Consider the following 23,138-nt stretch of genomic DNA (forward strand, 5'->3'; position numbering starts at 1 on the left):
GCATTTAGAAGAGAGAGGGGGGTTACGGGGAGAGCTGTCCTGCTGTTCAGTGGAATCTCTTCCTTGTAACATGGAATAACAACAAATTCCACGGTACAAGCCAAGTAGGGAAAATCACGGGTTGTTCTGTGTCACACAGAGCTGGATCCAGACTCCACAGAGAGATGAGCAAGAAGATCCAGTGTTTTTCAGGCTCGGCTGAGTCACATCTCTTATTCCATGGCAGGAGCTGCGAGGCACAGCATGAAACTCACAGCTCTGTCACAAACTTGACATTTAAAAGACAGAGGGGTATTTCTTCGGCTTCTGCTTTACAAAGCAAATGAATGGTAAATGTTATCATGGTACATTGCCCGCACAGCAAGTCATTATTTCCAAGTGTTTGGGTCACAAACATCTCAGCCAGTGGGAGAATACTGGCACTATTTGCTTACCCAGCATGCCATACCATTTGTGATTTGGACACTACTGTGCTGGCTGACATCTTGTGTATGTCCGTGAGGGGTATGACAGATCTGTGCAGTCCAGTTACATGCAAAGCAATACTGCTTGGAGACTTAAAGCCTTACTAAAGTAGTAGCTAGAAATGTTGTACATTATGTTTTGGGCTTCTGTACCAGCCCAAGGCAACCACAGCCCTTTAGCAGTAAAGATCTGTCTCCAAAGATGCCCCAGTAGCTCCCCATCTTCTTTTCTGCTGATTCACTGCACATGCTCTGTGCTGCTGTCACTTACTGAGCTTAGGGACCCACTCACAATATACAGTACACATAGAATAGAAATGTCACAATATAAGGCTGATTAGTAATTAATACAGATACCAGTGCAATTAGCATCAGAATTTAATAATCAGCAAACCTGTAGCATCAGCTTATATTACAGGGGAAGCTCATTTTCTGCTGGATAATTAGTGACGAGCCCTAAGCTTAGCTTCTCAACAGCTGCTCAGAGCCCACTGAGCATGTGAGTGTCACAGACACTTTCCAAGATGGTGACCCCCTGTGACAAGTTTGAAGTCCTGGATCATTGCTGCTACTAACAAGCTGAAACTTTAGGCTGGTGCCATATTATATAAAATACGGTATTTTTAGCCATATTCATTTTAAGGGTTTAATTCTCCTTTAAGCTGAAAGCCCACAAAACCTCATCATTGCTGACAGTGTATGAAGGCTCAGAGAGACCCATTTGTTTGACTGAAGACGCAATTATTCACAAGCGACTAATGAGTCAGCAGGGGACATCATGACTATAGCCTGTATCCTAAATAAAAGTGTGGCCCTAGCCCAATTCAGGACGTGACTTCATGAGATAAAGGAAGGATGGACACCAATAGGAAATAACACATTCCTACACAAGTACAAAGTTAAATACAGTAGAAATGATTCTACCTGGAGTGTCTGTCTGGGTGAAGGGGAGGCCGAATAGGCCGTGGAGGCTTTTCCGGCTTAACATCTCGCTCAGGTTCAGTCCCCTCTGCTGTGAGGCTGAGACCCCCAGAGACGCTGCTGCTGGTAGACGTGTTCCGTCTGTGAGTCAGGTCTGACATGCTGGAGCAGCGGGAATGTTCGGAGCTGTGACCTGCACACAAAAAAAGCACTTCACAATAGTATCCTATTATATTCTGGCACATGCCAGCAATAAAACACAGACACGTATCTACTGAAAGCTTTGCTAACAGAGGGGCAGATTCACTGAAGGGCCAACTCTTCGCCCATACTTCGTGCTACTTCACCAGGCAGAAATTAGTTACCACTACGCTAATTCTCTAAAATGCAAAGTTGCGTCCTGGGCACCAAACGCTGGCAACTTTTCAGAATCGTTACTTCAACAGTGCGATCATTTCAAAGCAAGATTAAGCTTGCGATCGCTTCTGCCTAGCGAAACTTCGTCAGTCCTCTTACGCGTTACTGAACTTGCGGAGTAACGACCGTTCGACAGAGCAATAGAGTGCGAAGGAACGATAGCAACGGTCCCATTCGCTAGGGAATTGACGCTTACACCTGTTAGTAAACTGCCGATGTCCCTGCGGAATGGGATTTCTGGCAAAATGTTGCTAGCGTTAGCCATTTCGCCCTTAAGTGAATTTGCCCCAGAGACTCTTTGCAAGAAGGATAAAGAACACAGGAGGCGGCTTGTAAACTGCTTACCAGATATTTTGGATTGCTGGCTGGCCTGGCTAGAGTTGCGGGAATGCCCTGAATGGGGCGTTTCCTCTGGACTTGATAGGTTTTGCTCTGTTTCGTCAAAAACCCCTAAAAAAAGTAAAAGAAAATTAAATAAATGCAGATAAATAAAATGATCTTATTTTATGCACATATTATGAGCCCAGCACCAGAATGAGGCCATACCTGAGCTCAGCATAGCCTGCCGGCTTCTGTTCTGCCTCACGGTGCCACCCGCTGACCTTACTGTCCCTTCTCCTTTACATGTCATCTGTAACGAGGAGTCTTGTCCCGGGGGAGACACTGTTTTCACTGTAGATAGAGGTCTGGAAAAAAAGGGAAAAGAACAAGTTGTTAGCATGGAATAGTGTCACGAAGTTAATACACAGAGACTCCATGCAGAAGGGTTGGTTTTATAAACATAGGTATCGTTATATATAAAGCTGTAACTTACGTCTTGAAGCATGGGTCTCCAGAAAGAAGCGACATCCCAATGTTGACCTGCCACGGCACAGAAGACACGTTAAAAGGGATTTCACAGTGTACTGATGGTGGCCATAAGATTAATATTGCACAAGCAGATACAAGAACAGAAGGGATCCGCTACCTTTAGAATGGAGTTGTCCTGCCTTGTGTTCCTGGTATCATAACCTTCCAGCAGGCAGCAGCGGGCAGCGGAGCCAGAACCAGCAAACTCGGCCAGATTGAGATCAGCAAAGCCCAGCTGAAAAGAACATGACAAAAACTGGTTAGCAGCATGTTATAAAGTGAATGTCCCATGGTATTACTGTACTACAGGAAATATACTAGTGAGCCCACTTAGATGCAGAAAGATGAGCGGAGAAGTGGTAGTACTGAGTATACTGCTGCCTGCCCACTGCTGCTGAAGAGCTACACGTGCAGCTTCAAATAGTGGTTCATCTTATATAATCCACGACTGCACAATGCATGGAAGGGGATCACTGTTAGACATGTTTATAATTTAGGTAAAGGCTATCCTATGTCTTGTGTACTCCTCTACCTGCTTGCGTCATATTACGTTATTAGCAGGGGGCCCCACAACCCTGGCAGGAAATACATGTAGGAAAAGCATGGAAGGATGCTCTGCCCCAGTCCTTTCTGCTTCCCTCTCACAGCTGCCGATTCCGATTTGCTTGCTGTGCCATTTTTCCCTTCAATAACATAGCACTGTTCCTGATATCCGCCCAGACGCTGTATGCAGGAATACATGATGTAAACAGACGGAGAGCTGCAGTTCCTCTCCTGTCCTTACCTGCCGATGTACCCTGTAAGACAGTGGATCGGCACGTGATATTTTCAGTCTGGATAGAATAACTGGAACCTAATAGAATCATAGGGTTGTCTGATAAAAAGGATTCCCTCTCCAAGTGGCACTAACGCCTGGGCAGTTGGGTAGTACAGTCAATGATCTGGCATGTATGTCGACTGGCCCACTGGGATACCAGGAAAACTCCCGGTGGGCCCAAGTGTCGGTGGGCCCTCCTGCTTCTAACCATTTGGCCTGTTTCATTGTCATTACCTATTTCTGTATGGGAACAAAGAGGCTAAATAGATAGAATTATATATTATTGAATAAAAAAAAAAAAGAGACTTCGAAAAAAGAGGTTGAGTGAGCAAAGGAAGAGGAGAAATTGTTGGAACCTGGTGCCGTACACCATTTCTAGTCTAAAGGTGGCCACAGACGCACAGATATATTATTGTACGAAACAAATTTTCTTACGATATTCCATGCGTGTATGGTGGGAGACGAACCGACTGATATCGGCAGAAGACTTAGATATCGGTCGAGTCATCAATCGGCTCAGGCGGACAATTTGGATCGGGTGCCTTTGAAGGCCACTCTTTAGTGCTGAATCGTCAGATACAGGTAGAATTCTATTGTTTCTATCTGTATATCTGACGATTCAGCTCTACAACACATTGTGTATTCAAACAAACTATATTTTCTGAAAACATAATTTCCAGGAAAGATCATCATTGTAACGTCTATGGCCACCTTTACTCAGGCTTTGCTTGCCCTTAAAGGAGAAGGATAGGCTTTGTGTGATTGGTGGTGCCAAATGTAAGGTGATTGTATTGACTTACCTGAAACCCCGGATCAGTGCTCCTATCAGCAGAAAACTGCACCGCCCGGGGTTATACCAGTGTGAGCCACGGAGCGATCCTCTTCCGGCTTCTTCTTTCTTCGCGTGGCTGCTCATGCGCAGTAGAACAAAAAGCTGAACTTAAACTAAAAAGTTGGCTATTTCATTCAACTGCGCATGCGTCTGCCCCGGGAAATTCGAAGACAGAAAAAGGCGTAAGTGGACTGCTCCGTGGTGCTCACTGGTATAACCCCAGGTCGGTGCAGTTTTCTGCTGATAGGAGCAATGGCCCAGGGTTTCAGGTAAGTAAATACAATCACTTGGGTGTGCCTAACATTTGGCACCACCAAGTGCAAGAAGCCTTTCCTTCTCCTTTAAAAGAGGTGGTTTAGGGCAGAGACACACGGTCAGATTCGGGTAGATTAGTTGCCCGGCGACAAATCTCCTCTTCTTCGGGTCGACTAATCTACCTGAACTGCCTTCCCGCCGGCTAGAATGGAAATTGCCTTCGGAAAACGAAGCCCTCAGAGTGCCTTCCCGCCGGCGATTATCAGGGGCAGGCAGTTTGGGGGAGATTAGTCGCCCCGAATAAGAGGAGATTTGTCGCCGGGCGAATGATCTCCCTGAATCTGACCGCGTGTGTCTGCCCTTAAAAATAAGTTAAGAGGAGATGGAGGTTTGAATGCTGCAGTTCACTAGATAAAGAGAGTTGTGGTTAATGTAAAAGCACTGAGTGCACAATGTGAGATAAACCACTAAATCTGTTCTGGGGCAGACTGGGCAGGGTGGCAGATTTCCTTTAAACTATTAGCTGCCAATACGCACACACTCCCATGTGACTCTACTGATATTAACCTTGCCAGGGGGCCCTGGGGAATGAAGGGGATATAACTGATTTATGATCAGACGCACTTACCTTTGAATATGTTTTTCCTCCCTTCAGTTCCTGTAACAGGAAAGCACAGATTAGGATATCCATTGTGACAGCACAGGGACACACACAGAGCAAACGCAAATCTACAGTATACATTCATAACAACAATCCTACAGATCTTCAACTCTTGCATAATGCATGGCTGTGTTGGAAACAGTGCAGCCTGCATCTTGAACTAGAATGCAGATTTAAAGGGGGAGGTTTGCCTTTAAGTTAACTTTTAATATGTCATAGAATGGCTAAGTCTTAGTAACTTTTCAATTGGTCTTCATTTTTTATTTTGTACAGTTTTTGAATAATTTGCCGGCTTCTTCTGACTCTTTCCAGCTTTCAAATGGGGGTCACTGACCCCATCTAAAAACAAATGCTCTGTGAGGCTACAAATTGTTATTGTTACTTTTTATTACTTATGTTTCTATTCAGGCCTCTCCTATTCATATTCCAGTCCCTTGTTCAAATCAATGCAGGGTTGCTAGGGGAATTTGGACCCTAGCAACCAGATGACTAAAATTGCAAACTGGAGAGCTGCTGAATAAAAAGTGAAATAACTCAAAAACCACAAATAATAAAAAATGAAAACCAAAGGCAGATTGTCTCAGAATAAACCACTGTACGTAATACTAAAAATTCATTCAAAGTTGAACAACCCCTATAATGCAGTCGTGCAGATGGAGGGCCATAGGGAGGATATCCAACAGGCAGATCCTTGCTATCAAACACAAAATATCTATTTTTTAAAGCATTAACCTATTAAACAGTTAACTAATTTCAATTCACATCAAAACTAACACACACACGCAACCCACATATAACACGCACAGTTATCTCACACAAAGCATCCCACACACTCACTGTAAAACAAAGCATCCCACACAAATCCAGCATCTCCCATTAATAGCACCCAGCTTGGCTCCCTGCATACACCTAATAGCCACAGAGTATTATGTGCTGACAATTTTATGTAAAGTACATTCAGATCACTTTGCAAAAATCATGTGTGCTCCACTCCATATATATGCACACTGGACAGGGCAGATTTTAGTCCAAATAGAGGCAAGTGATATCTCCTCTTCTGCCAGTAACTACTATACCTAGTATCCCACAGTCACACTCCCTTCCCAGAGACTATTATCCCACTGTTACTATAGACACCATCTCTCCCTACTATACCTGCTATCCTACAGTCACACTCCCTTCCCAGAGACTATTATCCACTGTTACTATAGGCACCATCTCTCCCTACTATACCTGCTATCCCACAGTCACACTCCCTTCCCAGAGACTATTATACCGCTGTTACTATAGGCACCATCTCTCCCTACTATACCTGCTATCCCACAGTCACACTCCCTTCCCAGAGACTTTTATCCCACTGTTACTATAGACACCATCTCTCCCTACTATACCTGCTATCCCACAGTCACACTCCCTTCCCAGAGACTATTATCCCACTGTTACTATAGACACCATCTCTCCCTACTATACCTGCTATCCCACAGTCACACTACCTTCCCAGAGACTATTATCCCACTGTTACTATAGGCACCATCTCTCCCTACTATACCTGCTATCCCACAGTCACACTCCCTTCCCAGAGACTATTATACCGCTGTTACTATAGGCACCATCTCTCCCTACTATACCTGATATCCCACAGTCACACTCCCTTCCCAGAGACTATTATCCCACTGTTACTATAGGCACCATCTCTCCCTACTATACCTGCTATCCCACAGTCACACTCCCTTCCCAGAGACTATTATACCGCTGTTACTATAGGCACCATCTCTCCCTACTATACCTGCTATCCCACAGTCACACTCCCTTCCCAGAGACTATTATCCACTGTTACTATAGGCACCATCTCTCCCTACTATACCTGCTATCCCACAGTCACACTCCCTTCCCAAAAACTATTATCCACTGTTACTATAGACACCATCTCTCCCTACTATACCTGCTATCCCACAGTCACACTCCCTTCCCAGAGACTATTATCCCACTGTTACTATAGACACCATCTCTCCTACTATACCTGCTATCCCACAGTCACACTCCCTTCCTAGAAACTATTATCCCACTGCTTTATAGGTACTATGGCCCCTGTTTGGTTACCCCTGTACTGTGGTAGTGCTAACCCATGGATTTGTAGCTGTACAATACTATTAGGAATAACATGAGTGCAAGGAGTTAATCGTTAAGTGCAGTCAGTTTGAACGCAGCTTAGAAATGCTGAAGATAATTGTTTGTTTGTGCCACTGCCTCCAGCCATGTTCCTCCGACAATGATTTGTGTTTTTGGGTTGCAGGAGACATAAAAGGTGCTTTACTGCTGGATTATCATTGGAGGAATGTAAGAATAGAGGAATATATTTTGGCTGAGAGATCAGCCTGAAGTGAAGTGCCAAGACTCTTGTCTCTACGGAGACTATGCAGGCGGCTTTGCACACTAAATAAAGAAAACAGCACGAGCCTTGAAGGTGTCTGAGAATGCTCCACTGAGATGCAATTCAGCCTTTTTGTTGCTAAAAAAGCCAGTTAGATAAATGTTAACACTGTAAAACACATCATTTTGGAGATTAGAACCAGGAGAGATTCTTTGTACACTATTCACCTAAGGAAGTTAGTAGTTTGCACACAGGTTGCTTGGTATTGGGGCTAAAGAGATGATCAGCAGCACTCATATAATAAATCCCTGAAATGTGCCATTTGGGCAGAACAAGAGCCTGTGGAGCACCAGGAAGCTTGTAGAGATGTTGGTGTATCTGAGCCCAAACATAGCCAGAATATTCTCTGACTTTAAACATGCTCACCTTCCGCACGGAGACTCTGCAGACGCAGGGGTCCAGCACTCCCGTTGCAGAGTTAGCACTCATCTTGCACACAAAGTTGAACTTCTTCTTCCAGCGCACACAGTTTTCCTGGACCTCCTCCCTGCATCAAAAGGAAATCAGTTAGATCTCTTCAGATCATCCACATCAGGTTGCAAAAAGCCTATATTCTGCCTATATTCGCTTGAATGGGAGCTGCCATATTGCTGATGCAATCTCCATACACCGACAGAGCTGTGCTCCTAGTGATCATTGTGCACTCCTGTGGTTACCTTTGCCAACTATAATAACAGCCCGGAAAGAAAAGGGGAGGATAAAGCTCAGTATAAACCGTATGAAAAACATAGGAGGAGAGAAGCAAAGCAAGTGCAGAAAGGAATTAGAACATTCATCGTGTTACCCAGCCCTGCAGGCACGAGGCATCAGGAGCAGGGATTCTCTACTTATGAATTGTAATGCTTGGGTGCCAGAGGCGCAGGCATATTTCAGTGCAGTCACATGGAGCTTATGGGGGGACTTCATTCTAACAGTAAGAGGCAGATGAAGGGCTTATTCCTTTTCTCCCAAACCCACAAGCTAAGAACAGACAAAAACACTGCACTGAACCCTTTTTCCCATGCTCTTTGCTTCTATTAAGGAACTTGACCAAGGAAGTGCCTGCAACGTGTTTGCTAAACAATCGAACAGGCCCAAAATAAAGCTGTGGTTACTGCAGGTCACTTTGGTCTGTTAGTCATTCTGCTCTAGCGCTTTTACATTTTAGAACTGTCTGTCTCCTAGTGCAGCAATAGGAACCATATGTGCTGTGGATTGCTGCTGCACAAAGCCAGATCCTATCAGGGCTGCAAGCACAGCAAATGGCCAGCATGTGACTGCAACTGGCAGGAGAGCAAACTGCCATATCTAAGCAGGACTTCCGGCTGCTGGCAGACCCAGATACAGAACTGATCTCATGTCTGACAGTAGGAAAGAAAGGGGGCTCAGCAATCCGCCAGTAATTTCCTATCCCAGGTACCGCTGAGGCCTGTGATATAACCGGCAGGCTCTGCCAAACAGAGGTTCCATTGTTAATTGTTCCTTATACAGACCAACTCCCTGCAACACTGTAGCCATGAAATCAATTGCCTTCCTTTGGCTGGCGTTCCAGAACAAAGCAGAACCGCGTGAAAGCGTACGGGAAAATGAAACCCACTTATAAGACCAGAATATCTACATTTCTTTTCCATTTAAAGGAGAACCCCTCCCAAATAATGAAAACAAATACAGTGTATTGTAGTGCTATTGAAAGCATTATCTGCATTTAAGTGCAGCTTGTCCTGACTACTGCACCAATGTAGCAGGCATCAGCTTTCTATCTGCCAAGGCTTTAATTCCCACTGCCCCCTGCATGCGGCTTCATAGTAAATATGTAAGGAACTGGAGTGTTGGCTGGAGGGGAGGAAGGAAATCATTTCAGCAGTAACATTTATGTCGAATTAACTGGGTGAAGCTGCACACAAAAGAAAGAAGAAAATTGATGCAACGGCAGCTGGGGACACACTGAAGCGTAAATACAGGAGCCTAAATTAGTAGTAGCACGCCCCGCTGATTCTAGGGGATACCCTGGGGCGCACTGGGAGAACGTACTAATGAGCAGCTGACAGTAATATCATATGAAGGCAGGGGTGTGTGGGAGATAATCAGGCGCTCACTCTAAGCAAGAGGCACAAAGCATGTTGGTAGGAAATGTGCACTGTTGCAGCAGGAGGTACACGGGCATCTGGACCCATGGGAGAAGCAAGGGAGCACTTAGCCACACATAGGGTTGCCACCTGGCCGGTATCTTACCGGCCTGGCGGGGAAAAATGATGGTTGATCCCAATGTTATTAATAGGGAAAAAAGATAAATATATAGGAAGGCCAGTATTTTTTTTCAGGAAAGGTGGCAACCCTAGCCACACATGTACAAGCCACTAACAGTAAAGGCCCCCATAAACTGCCAGATATAAACTGCCAGCAGATTAAATTGGCAGGTTATTGCCCAGTGTATCCGGGGACCTCTTACACGCTTTCCTGATCGATAGCAGATTAAAAATCCCATTGGATCGAGGACTGCATTGGTTCATTGTTGCAGTCCTCGATCAGACCACCCTTTGTGATCCAACTGTTGGACCCTAGGCCCATGATCGGATCAGCCCAATGTAGCCCACCTCAAGGTGGGCATATCAGGGAGAGATCCGCTCTTATGGCAACCTCACCAAACGAGCGGATCTCCATATGTATGGCCAGTTTAACTTACTTTATGGCCAGACCTAACTGTGTGTAAGTGAATCTTCTGGGTTGTGTGATGAGGGAAACGTCCTGCTGCTTCGTTCTGATGATCGAGTAGCATAGACTCTGTTCACTGTTTGGGAATCATTTTGTGAACTCCATAAATCTGCAGTGTGCTGGAGACGCGGGGAGTTGTCCCTGATTGTAGCCAACACAACTGCACTGCAGAACCACGGTGCATTACCTAGGGATGCCCTGAATCCACTATTTGAGATTCGGTTCGAATCAGCGAATCCTTCATGAAATATTCATCCGAATCTTAATCCCAATTTGCATATGCAAATTCGGGACAGAAATGGAAAAAGTGGGAAAAAACATTTTTTACTTCCTTGTTTTGTGACAAAAAGTTAAGTGATTCCCCTTACCGCCCTTTGATTTGGATTCAGTTCTGCCAGGCACATGGATCCGGCCGAATCCTGCTGAAAAAGGCAGAATCCCAAACTGAATCCTGGATTTGGTGCATCCCTAGTATAACCCCGTTGCAAACTGTCATTAATAAGGGCCGGATGAGTGTAATGGAGGCAAACAAGTAATGCACAAGGGGCATCATGCAAGGAAAAAGGTGCAAACTGGAGGCATCAGGGCTAGGGTTACCACCTTTTCTGGAAACAAATACCTGCCTTCCTACATATTTATCTTTTTTCCCTATTAATAACATTGGGATCAAACATATTTTTTACCAGCCAGGCCGGTAAAATACTGGCCAGGTGCCAAAGGGCCGACAGATTAGAATGAGCCCCAGGAATCCATATGATATTGAGCGGTCCTCAATGGGTAACAAAATGGGGCATCTGCCCTGGGTCCTATGCTTAAGAAATACTGGTGGGCCCCACAGGTCCCTCAACCCCTTATGACTTCCCTGCACTCTGAATGGAATCAGAGCTCTATAAAATGTGAAAGAGACCCCCAAATGGGGTTAGACACACACCAGTTGCATTATGAACTCAGTATGGTTTGTAGCCTTTGCCTGTAATAGTCACATCAACCAAGCTAAGCAATTAGGGAGAAACAAGGGAGATCTGTGCCAATAAAACAACACTTGAAGCTGTGCTAAATGCGTGGCACTCCAGTTGCAGTGACAGAAGATGGGCATGGGAGACATTTAGCTGCTCCCATTATCTGAGCAGCCTGGTGCTAGGTGAGAATGCATTATTCATATCCATAAATAGACCGTCCTACATCCCTGCCGATATCCAGAAGCTTTAACTGCAGCGTTTCCGGCAAATTCTCCCTTCACGTACTGGAAACTCCAGCTGGGGATGCTGGGAGCTGTAGTTCAGCAGAAGCCGCAAACAAGAAACCACAGAGAAGATTAGGGAATTCACAACAAGACGTTGTTTATACCACTGAGCTTGATCTATGACCCTATGGCATGCCACAAAGTGATACCAAGCACAAGTCATTAATCTGATAATCCGGAGGTGTTGAATCGCGGCTCTGATCTCTCAGCGCAAACAACTGAGGCAATATAGTGAATAAACTGCTTATACCATAAGGAAATAAATGTATTGATATTGTGATCACAAGAAATGCCACAATTTAACTGGGAATCCTTGACATTCTCACCAGGGAACCAGTGTTGCAGAAATAGAAAATCATGATGACCTACTTCTTTCACTATAGTTTGTAGCTAGATGCTAGTGTAATTGCTGAATTTAAAGGGAAACTAAAGGCACAATTAAGCATGACCTCATTTTTTTTTATAATCCTAGGGCATGGGGCAGCTGGAAGCCTTCCAACAGCTAGCAGCAGTATAGTACTTACCATAGACTTGAAGGAGGAGGGCCATGTTGGAGGAATGAGCAAAGTAAGGCTCAGCATCATTAGACTGTTAGGGTAAGTCCACACAGGGCATATTGGGGAGATTTGGTCGCCTGGCGACTAATCACCTCGTTTTTGCGGTGACCAATCTCGCCAAACGCCTGACTCTGCGCCGGCTAAAATGAAAAAAAAAACAAAACAGCCGGCAATTCGTTTTCTGAAGTCGCCGCAAAAACGAGGCAATTAGTAACCAGGCGACAAGATCTCCCCAAAACGCCCTGTGTGGCCTGACCCTTAAAGTGACGCTATGTTAACTTTTTACACACAGCTAATTAATGCTGAACATCCATGTTGTGAAACTCAACTACCACAGCAATGGATTATTTCTACCTCCACGTGATTTCCTAATCTCTGTGTCTGAGATCATTAACCACATTAGCAGCACTGCTCTCTATAATTAAAGTGACCATAGGCCACCATTCGGCGGACATCCCCCTTAAACGTGGCCATAGACGTAGAGATCCGCTCGTTTGGCAATGTCCTCAAACGAGCGGATCTCTCCCCGATATGCCCACATTGAAGTGGGCGATATTGAGCCGATCCGTTCGTGCCCCCTAGGGGTCCAACGATTGGATCATAATGCATCCGATACAGGCGGTTGGATCGCGGGACCGCATATACGACTTTCGGACAGATATCGATCGGGAAAGCCCATCGGATTGCCCCACACATGGGCCAATAAGCTGCCGACTCGGTCTGTTGGCAGCTTTTATTGGCCCGTGTATGGGGACCTTAAGACTATTTCCACTACTGCACCTGAATATTTACTAAAGTTGGAAAACCAAAAGGGGCAAATATACCTAACCCAGACTTTTCTTGCCTCGTGGGTGATGCCTGCCCATAAATCAGAGATCTCAGCCGCACAGCACGTTACCCACTTCCAATTACTTTGATTTAAGAGCGGTACAGTCGCAGCAGTCTTATCTTACGGATCATTGTATCGGTTCGGCCTTTCAGCTCCTGAAGGCATTTGCGCAAATTCAGGAACAATTTAATAAAGGTATTTGTAAAGCCAGTTATAAAGGATAACTTAAAGCGTCAAGCCATTTGTGACTTTCTACAGCCTTAGGGCTATTCGCGATAGCGTCGCGAGGCCTGGCGAGGCATTTTCAGGCGACTGTTGAAAAGCGCATCGCCTCGTGTGGTTAGCACAGGCGTTTTTACATAGGCGCCCATACAAAACTGTCGCCTGCGCCGGTCGCGGCGACTGTCGCGGCGCTTTGTCGCCGCGACCGCAAACGCGTCGCTATCTCCCCGTGTGGACTAGCCCATAAAGGTGGGAGACCATGCTGCTGCTGCTGGTGGCAGAGAATGAGTTGCCCAAGGGCACATTCCTGAAATGCTTTAAGGATCAGAGAAGTCAAAGTCCAAGCATACAAAACAGGAGTGAAAGGATAGACACTAGCACCGAGAAACCTTGGGCTATAAGAAATAATTTATTTGCAAGATAACTCAGTAGCAGGGCCCAGGGGATTATACAGATAAAGGTGCCTCTGTAACTGCCCACCATCCTGCTAGCTACCTACCTACCTGCAATTCTGCAGTCTCCAAAACTTATTCCTACTGCTACTTTAGGCACCATCTCTCCCTACTATATCTGCTATCCACAGTCACACTCCCTTCCCAGAGACTATTATCCCACTGTTACTATAGGCACCATCTCTCCCTACTATACCTGCTATCCCACAGTCACACTCCCTTCCCAGAGACTATTATCCACTGTTACTATAGGCACCATCTCTCCCTACTATACCTGCTATCCCACAGTCACACTCCCTTCCCAGAGACTATTATCCCACTGTTACTATAGGCACCATCTCTCCCTACTATACCTGCTATCCCACAGTCACACTCCCTTCCCAGAGACTATTATCCCACTGTTACTATAGACACCATCTCTCCCTACTATACCTGCTATCCCACAGCCACACTCCCTTCCCAGAGACTATTATCCACTGTTACTATAGGCACCATCTCTCTCTGCTATACCTGCTATCCCACAGTCACACTCCCTTCCCAGAGACTATTATCCCACGGTTACTATAGGCACAATCTCTCCCTACTATACCTGCTATCCCACAGTCACACTCCCTTCCCAGAGACTATTATCCACTGTTACTATAGGCACCATCTCTCCCTACTATACCTGCTATCCCACAGTCACACTCCCTTCCCAGAGACTATTATCCACTCATTTGGCAATTACCATGAAGGGCTTCCTTCACCATCATAAATAGTCAGCCAACCTAGCAATAAAGTGCACTGCCCTCTTCTGCCATGCAGTAAGGGTGTATTTAAGGAATATTTTTCCCAATCACACATGGCTATTCTTTCAGGCCTGTGAAAACAAAGGCGCATTATAGGAGAAGCAGCATGGAATTCCTCCAAACTCCTGCAAAACAATGATGGCCCTTCCTCCTCCTCGTTTGTGCAGAAAGACACAAAAGCACAACAATGATGGTGCCACAATCTCCCTTCTGTGTGGTACAGAGGACCTGAGGGGGCAGCTGCCTGGTACAGGGACCAATGACAGCAGCAGATTTAGGATCCCTGCACCTGCCTATAAACAGAGGGTGGGGGTGTGATTCTGACCATGGGAATCGCTACAGCAGGTGACACATTTCTATGTGGCCATGGACAGATGGGTGTTTTGCTTTGCCTTTAGGCTCCAGGGCATTATTTCACTAACTACCCTGGTTATAAAGAGCATCCTCACATTCACTAGACCATCTCTGGCTTCCCTCGTTTATATATCATTCACCCTAAATCAAAGAGACCAATGCCTCACTTTTATACACTGGGTACCCTAGGGTCTATGGGTATGACTGTCAGGGAACCGGGAGTTCCCTCTGGGGGAGTTGTCCGGATCTAGGAGGAAGCCCCTCAGGAGGGATCAGGATCGCGGTATCCAGGGATTCGACAGAAGGGGTAATGGAATTCAGGCAACAGGTCACAAGGCAGGCAGAATACAAACAGAGTCCAAAGTCCAGGCAGGGGGTCAATAACAAGAGATCAATCAGGAATATCCTCAGGGATAACAGGAATAGAAGCAGGAAACCCAGGAATCTTCTCAGGAACGAGATCCTATTTTCGGGCGCCATCTTGGCGCCTCAGGCGTCCTTTTAAAGGGGTTTTTTGGCGCCCTTGCGTCGGCGTCAGCACGTCTGCGACCGACGCGCTGCGCCTGCGTCCGTCGCGCCGTTGTGACGTCTTCGCGCCTGCGCACTTGCGCGCAGGCGTCTCTGCGCCGGCGCCGCTACCCACGTGACGGCCATGGGCGCCGCCATTTTGGGAGCGGCGTCGGAAGTGGTAGCTGCGCCGCCCGGAGCTCCTGGTCCTGCTCCGGGCGGCGATCGTGACAATGACAATGGATTCACCATGTGAATAGTGACCCCCTTTCCAGTCTCTAATGCAAAAATTCAAAGAGAGTATTTGGATATTTTACATACAGAGATAGAGGAGGACACGTAACTGGCATGGTGTATTCATGTCATTGTGTAAGAAAAACATGAGCTGGGAGCTCTTTGGGTAAGTGATTAATCAGGAAGGCATGGAGGCAATATCTCATTACTTAAACCACAACAGAGGCAAGGTCAGGGGATGAAATAGTAAGCATTGACAATTAACTGGTGTTGACATAACAAGCAGCCTTGTCACTTAATCAGCGGTCAGAGAGTAGCCTTTGGCCCTTTAACCAGCACTTTTTTGGATCACGATATACTAGTTAACTGTCTTCTATCTGCCCAAGGATCAACGGAGTAATGACTGTGTACAGCAGATCAGATGGATACTTTTGCTAAGTGACTTATCAGGGTCACAAAGCGGGAGGGAGGCTGGTTATAATCACAAAGAGGTGACAGATGGGACACAGGGAAACAGACAACGTAAATGGGATGTTCTTACATATTGAGAAATAGGGATTACACTGTTCTACAATGGCACAAGCCTTTCCCAGCCTCCTCTGTGACTGTATGCTCTTGCTTCTTGTCAAGATGTTAAACACCCCCCACCCCCAAAATTGGTTTCCATAGTGAACTACTATTATTTAACCTTGTTGTGATCCAAAATAGCTGCAAACAACAATGTGCTAGGCCCACACAACGCGGAAGGAGGGGATGCATTACATGGTTTTCCCTGGCAGATCAAAGGAGAAGAATTGCAAGTTTACAAGGTGTAGTAGGTCTGTGTCTAAATTGCATTCAGATGTCTGTTCTGCAGCCTAAATTCCCTTACACGCCCCAAATACTGGCATCACATTTCAGGGAATATTTTGATCATAACAAAGAACTCTTGCAATATCCTTCTCTCACTCCAGTTCCCTTTGGTAGGGGAGAAGCTCCTCTTTACTCCTTGCTTGCCCATTTCTTACAGACACAAAATTTATGTTCTTGTCCAGTCACAAGCATCACCTTGGGCTAAGATGGTTCTATTCCTTGGCAGACAAAAACGCTTTGTATAACTGGGTTTGATGCTTCTTTGCTGCTCAATCACAATTAAACATAGGCCTGGGTTTAAAGGAGAAGTAAACCCCTTATTAAAAAAAACCCTTCCCCCCTACCCTACATAGACCCCCCTCCCTCCATACGTCTCTTCCCGGCCTCTGGGGTGCAGGCGTGCACTTCCGGCAACGTCTCGTGACGCTCGCTTTTTTAATGCCGAACATCATTACAATATTTTTCGGTGTGAGATACGAACTTTTGGCGCTAATTCTCCTTTAAAAAGGCCTTCCTCCATTTTAACAGTGCCCAAGCTGGCTTCTGTTTACAGACCCTGCTGAAGCATTGTTTTGCTATTGTACTTTACTGGTTTTCGACTTCTGCCTGTTCTTGACTTCAAATTCTGCTGCCTGCCTCGACCCTTTGCCTGTGTTGTGACTATGATTTGCTTGATCCTTGCTGGTACCGATGGGTTTCTAAAACATCTAATTCTGTGTTAGCAGCTCTTAAATGCTTAATATTCAAAACCAGACGGATAGTAACCCTTCCTAATCCATCCACTATCGTCTTCTTCAGGGCGACTAATTTCCCAACTGCCTCCCCTGACTTCCTGCTGGCTAGAATGTAAATTGTGAAGATGCGGGTGACTTCGGAAACGAAGCGCTCTGAGTGCCATCCCACCGGCGATTTACATTCCAGCCGGCGGGAAGGCAGAGGAGGCAGTTTGGAGAGATTAGTCTCCCCAAAGTGGATGAATGCTGTACAGCTTCCAAGCTACACCAGCCACATGTAAAACATTGCTGCCATCTCTCCTTGATATTCAAAGAAGGTCACTGCCTTTGATTCTGTCTCGCTGTTTTTCATAACTGACAATTTGCACAGAAAAGTGCCAATAATTTTATGATCAAAAGTCAATAAATAACAAAATCAATCAAATAACTGATTCTAGTACAAACAAAATAACTGGCTTTTGCACAAATTCTGCATGTAGAGAGACATGATATCTGGTGATTTTAATAAGAGTGAGCTCTAATACATCTTCTAGCCAATAGGAGCCCCCCTATAAGATATATTGGATCTCACTGTCAATGATTATCTGACACCCAACTGCTGCATGAAGAGAGAATGAAGAGAAACAGATGCTGAGAGAGGAATAGTGAAGATTAACTTGATTATTTCAGAAACAGTACAGAATTTTTAATTGATTATATTTAGAAAGTTTCTTATTTCCGTATGCTGGAGCTTATATAAAATTTTCATTATCGTGAATCTAAGGACAGGCAAATCTTCGTGACTTCAGAAACTCCAAGGCAAGGGCCAGACAATCGATACTATGCATATGAGCTGCCCTACTGATCGCCCATGTCTTCTGAACTGGAGTCGGATTTCGGCGCAAAATGCAAAAAGTCGTGTTTCAGCTCTGAAAACCTCCGTGTCTGCCTGCAGCTGAGCGGAGACAATGCTTCTGGGGTGCAGGAGCAGAAAAGCAGCAGAGGTGCAGATTCTCGGCCTACGTTGAAACGCAATCTTCTGGCCCTAGTCTAAAACTACAATTCCTAGAATCCTTGCATCGATGAAGCTTTAAAAGCAACGCCACCCAATTCCTATTCCTTCCTATTGTTACCCTACTTCCACTGCTGATATGAACTGTTCATTCCTCAGATAAGCTCCCCAGCAAAAGCTCTGGATCATACGAGCCGCAGGAAGGATTGTTATGATAATTTGGTAACTTCCTAAATCAACAGGAATCTGAGGAGGAAGGACAAAGGGACAGAAATGTCATGGACACTTCATCTCAGTGGCGTTCTGCACATTCAGCAAAACAAAGGCACAGCCAAACCTCGAGCTTTTCCATGATCATTTCCCAGTACTATTATTGCTAATGCTTCCGTGTAGAAAGATGGATCGTGAATATAGACTTCCGCTCACACCACTGCGCAGTTCTCTTTCCCCCTTCCCTAATTTGCATAGGCAGATTAGCATTCAGGTTCTGTCGGTATTCGGCCCAATCTTTTACAAAGAGTTCGGCTGAATCCTAAAAACAGTGGATTCAGTGCATCCCTAGTAGATAGTTAATGCAGGTGGTCTTTAATATACATTCCCAGGTTACTCTTTCATCTGTCATGTGCAAGAGCAGGAGATTTTTATGATGTTGTTTTTATTTCTAAATTTCTAAATTACACTGTTTACACTGCAAATAATTCACTCTACAATATAAAATGTCATTCCTGAACCAGCAAGTGTAGTTTTTTAGTTGTAATATTGGTGTGTAGGTGCATCTCAGGTCATTTTGCCTGGTCATGTGATTTCAGAAAGAGCCAGCACTTTAGGATGGAACTGCTTTCTGGCAGGCTGTGGTTTCTTGTACTCAATGTAATCGAATGTGTCTCAGTGGGACCTGGATTTTACTATTGAGTGCTGTTCTTAGGCAGCTGTTATCTTGTGTTAGGGAGCTGCTATCCGGTTACCTTCCAATTGTTCTGTTGTTAGGCTGCTGGGAGGGGGTGATATCTACTTGCGGTAAAGAGTGACTGATGTTTAGCAGAGCACAAGTCACATGACTTGGGGCAGCTGGGAAACTGACAATATGTCTAGCCCAGGCGTGTCCAAAGTCAGGCCTGGGGGCGAAATGCAGCCCGTTTTCAAATTTACAGCGGCCCTCCGCCTCCATCATGAAATTAATATTAATGCGGCCTGCCAGCACAGTGCAATCAGGAATTGCCTAGCTGTAGCAGTAATATTTGGGCACATTATTGAAGTGATCTGCCACTTGGTCTATACTGCTGCCTGTGTGCTGAAGGTGTTAGTAATAGACACGTACTTTTTTTTACCAAATACTGTATTACTGCTACGGCTACGCAATTCCTTGTTTAAATGAATTAAATGATGTTAATGGTTCAAAGAATGTCAGGCTGAATGGTCAGCCCCCACCCATTTTCACCTCACCAAATCTGGCCCTCGTTGCAAATGTTTGGACACCCCTAGTCTAGCCCTATGTCAGATGTCAAAATATATAAATATAAAAAAAATCAGTTTGCTCCTTTGAGAAATGGATTTCAGTGCAGAATTCTGCTGGAGCAGCACTGTTAACTAATGTGTTTTGAGAAAAAAAAATTCCCATGACAGTATCCCTTAAAACGAAAGAAAAACAACTCTAAAGGGAAAACATACACTATTCAGAGTCCCATTCAGACACAAGGAGATAGACTTTTTGAACACACAGAGTCTTTTTCCGTGTTACCACAAAAACCTTACCAGCATTAAAATCTCTCGCTATAAAAGAACTAAATTGTCCTGTTTTAGGCAGGGGCTATGCAGGTGACATAAAGACGCAAAGATTTTTCTTGCGAACAACCGACCAATCCTTCGAAATTATTGTGCGGTTAGTGGGATTCGACTGATCCCTGACCAGTTTCCGCTCAGGCAGATTGTAGTTTTTGCCTTATAGAAGAACTGGAATCAAAGGGACACCCAGTATAGCAATACAGTAGAGTATTAAATAATATTTCCTTGTAAAGGAAAGTTTCTTCATGCGGCAGGCTTTTGATGGGCAGGTGTATTGATTTTCTGAGTGCTTATCAGCAGTCTGGTAGATAACAGAAATATTGCAATAGTAAGTGAAAGGTGGTGCTGGTTACAGTGCAATGGTTACAGTGCAATCCCTCATAAATCCTCATTATTGCTCCAGGGATGCCAGTGTGCTCTATCTGACCTTCTGTTTGCAAAAGGCAAGGTTAGATAAAATTATGTCACCATCAGCTAGTATTTCTCCCCTATGGATCCCCATCTGGCATAATATAAAAGCCAGTTTATAATATCCTCTAATCCTTGTGAACTACAACTCCCAGCAGCACTTCCCAGTGATTAAAAAGGAGCGGAGCAGTCAGCACTGCAACTTCAGAGTTACTTTGTCTTGTGGTATCAATGTAGATTTAGCACAGGGTTGCCCTGTTACCTCTTGTGGGGGGTTACAGTTTAGACCCAAAGTATGATGGCATAGAATTAGATTAATTGGCTTTCAATTAAAAGGGTCGTTCAGTATTAAATTAACTTAGATTAACCTGACTGGCAATCTGAGAGGCTGATGTAAAATGCCATAGACCAGTGATCCCCAACCAGTAGCTTGTGAGCTCTCCAACCCCTTGGATGTTGCTCTCAGGGGCCTCAAAGCAGGAGCTTATTTTTGAATTCCTGTTTTAATTGCATAAAAACTAAGTATAGTGCCAAGCAGAGCCTCAATGTAGGTTGACAATCCACATGGGGCTACCAAATGGCCAATCACAGCACTTATTTGGCAGCCCAAGAACATTTTTCATGCTTGTGTTGCTCCCCAACTCCTTTTACTTCTGAATGTTGCTCATGGACCCAAAAGGTTGGGGATCCCTGCCATAGACAGTCACTATTTATTGGGCTAGGAGGGTTCTGTTTGGGCCTCCATATACCTAAAGGGGTTGTTCACCTTTAAATTAGCTTTTAGCATGATGTAGAGAGTGATATTTTGAGACAATTTGTAATTGGTTTTCATTTTTTATTATTTGTGGTTTTAGCTTTTTTATTCAGCAGCTCTCCAGTTTGCAATTACAGCAATCGGGTTGCTAGGGTCTAAAATCCCCTAGCAACCCTGCATTGATTTGAATAAGAGACTGGAACAGGAATAGGAGAGGGCCTGAATAGAAAGATGAGTAATACAATGTAGCAATAACAGTAAATGTGTAGTTTTATAGGGCATTTGTTTTAAATATGGGGTCAGTGACCCCCCCATGTGAAAGCTGGACAGAGTCAGAAGAAGAGGGAAAATAATCCAAAAACTATAAAATATAAAGACCAATTGAAAAATCGCTTAGAATTCACCGTTCTATTACAATCTGAAAGTTAGTGAATATCGACCTGATAAAGCTCCATTCATTTAAAACGAATCAGACATACAATAATACAATGTATCTCTTAGCAACACCCGCTCTATCTGCCATTACCATCACAGCAGTGAATAGATCTAATATGAGAAGTTCTCTGATATATTTCCTCCGAGAGAGATGGTTATCAGATGTTGGTTCCACTGCAGCCTATTGCCTGTGATATGAGCTGGATAAGAATTCTGCACAGCTCTGGTGTCTTATTACTAAGTATGCAGATAATCCTGTACATGAACTAAAAGCACAGAAAATTACCACTTAGCCCAAAAACAGCTTTGCACGGCAACACTAAAAACGTGCTCAAATTAGAGCTATTTACAGGGAGAGAATGACGGCCTGGCTTATGTAAGACTGCTACACCCTTTTGTGCAATGCTGGGGGCAGCTATCTAGTTGCAGCCTCATGGAACCTGATGTACCGAAAAACAAAAAAGGCCCTTGCTCGGACTGGAACAAAGGAATGTCATAGAGAACGTCAGGTATTCCGCACTAAGAGTGCAATAGCTTTTGTGCGTGCCGTGTCTTGTTGCCAATGCACCTTCTCGGCTCAGCTCACATAGGGCACGGCCACAAACTGTTAACCGGATAGAGTTTCCAGAATGTGCGCAAGAGGATAAGGATTGTGCTTCGTGTCCCTGAGCAGAGAGGTCCAAATGACGCACAGGATTCTATCAAAGTAGAGGGTTAAGCGGGCCATACATATGGAGATCTCTCCCCGATATGTCCATCTTGAGGTTGGGCTGATCCGATCAGGAGTCCTCGTGCCCAACAATCGGATTACGACTTGGGTGGTCGGATTGAGGGCCGCATCAACGAACTGATGCAGTCCTCGATCCGACGGGATTTTTAAACCCACCCGATTGACATATCGCTGACTTTTGGCCAGATATCGATCAGGGTAGCCCATCTGAGGGCCCCATACACTGCCTAATAAACTGCCAACTTAATCCGTATACCTATATCTCCACGTGTATAGGTGCACTTTAGTGATGTGCGGGCCGGCCCAGAACCTGTGGGTCGGGCAGGTTTGGGCCGACTCCTGCACAAAATCTTCGGGTCACGGGCGGATCTGGGCCGAGCTAGTCTCCTGCTTCCCCGCCTGTGACCTAGCACTTCCAGCGCCGGAATTTATAGACCTGTGGCCGCCCCCGCCCCACCCATTTTGTGATGTCACCAGTGTCGAACTGGGACACCAGGGGCCCACCCAAAAACCTTTGACCAGGGGCCCACCAAGTAATCTTAGACCAGGGGCCCACTCTCAATACTATTATTCTTCCTCTCCTCGCTCAACCTCTACTCTCTAGTCTCTTTTCTTTACATACTATAATCTATTATTCCATCTATTTAGCCTCTTTGTTCTCAAAGAAATAGGGGATGGCCGTGAAATAGGCCAAATGTCTAGCAGCATGAGGGACCACTGACACCTGGGCTCGCCGGGACTTTTCCTTGGTATCCCGGTGGGCCAGTCTGACACTGGTTGTCACTGCGGGGCGCGGGTCTATAAATAGAGGGGCAGCAGCAGGCCGAGCCGGGTTCAGATTGGGTGGGGGCGGGTTAGGGTCGGGTGCGGGTCGAGAAAGTCTTGACCCTCACTAGTGCACTTCTAGGAATGTAAAACAAGAGGGGGC

The 23,138-nt window shown here is 45.2% G+C and overlaps 2 protein-coding genes across 2 annotated transcripts in view; one reads left to right on the forward strand and one right to left on the reverse strand.

Moving 5' to 3' along the window:
* The window catches only part of LOC108704496, a 91,359-nt gene that overhangs the window by 35,238 nt on the left and 32,983 nt on the right, over positions 1-23,138 (forward strand). The gene's annotated exons all lie outside the window — the stretch shown is intronic.
* Positions 1-23,138, reverse strand: part of fam102a.L (family with sequence similarity 102 member A L homeolog) — a 36,223-nt gene that overhangs the window by 6,361 nt on the left and 6,724 nt on the right. Inside the window, 7 exon segments of the mRNA NM_001092420.1 lie at positions 1,389-1,578; positions 2,148-2,252; positions 2,349-2,488; positions 2,617-2,663; positions 2,770-2,886; positions 5,184-5,213; positions 8,014-8,134. Coding sequence (NP_001085889.1) covers positions 1,389-1,578; positions 2,148-2,252; positions 2,349-2,488; positions 2,617-2,663; positions 2,770-2,886; positions 5,184-5,213; positions 8,014-8,134 — 750 coding nt within the window.

This window comes from Xenopus laevis, chromosome 8L (genome assembly GCF_017654675.1).
Source record: "Xenopus laevis strain J_2021 chromosome 8L, Xenopus_laevis_v10.1, whole genome shotgun sequence".
Classification (NCBI taxonomy): domain Eukaryota; kingdom Metazoa; phylum Chordata; class Amphibia; order Anura; family Pipidae; genus Xenopus; species Xenopus laevis.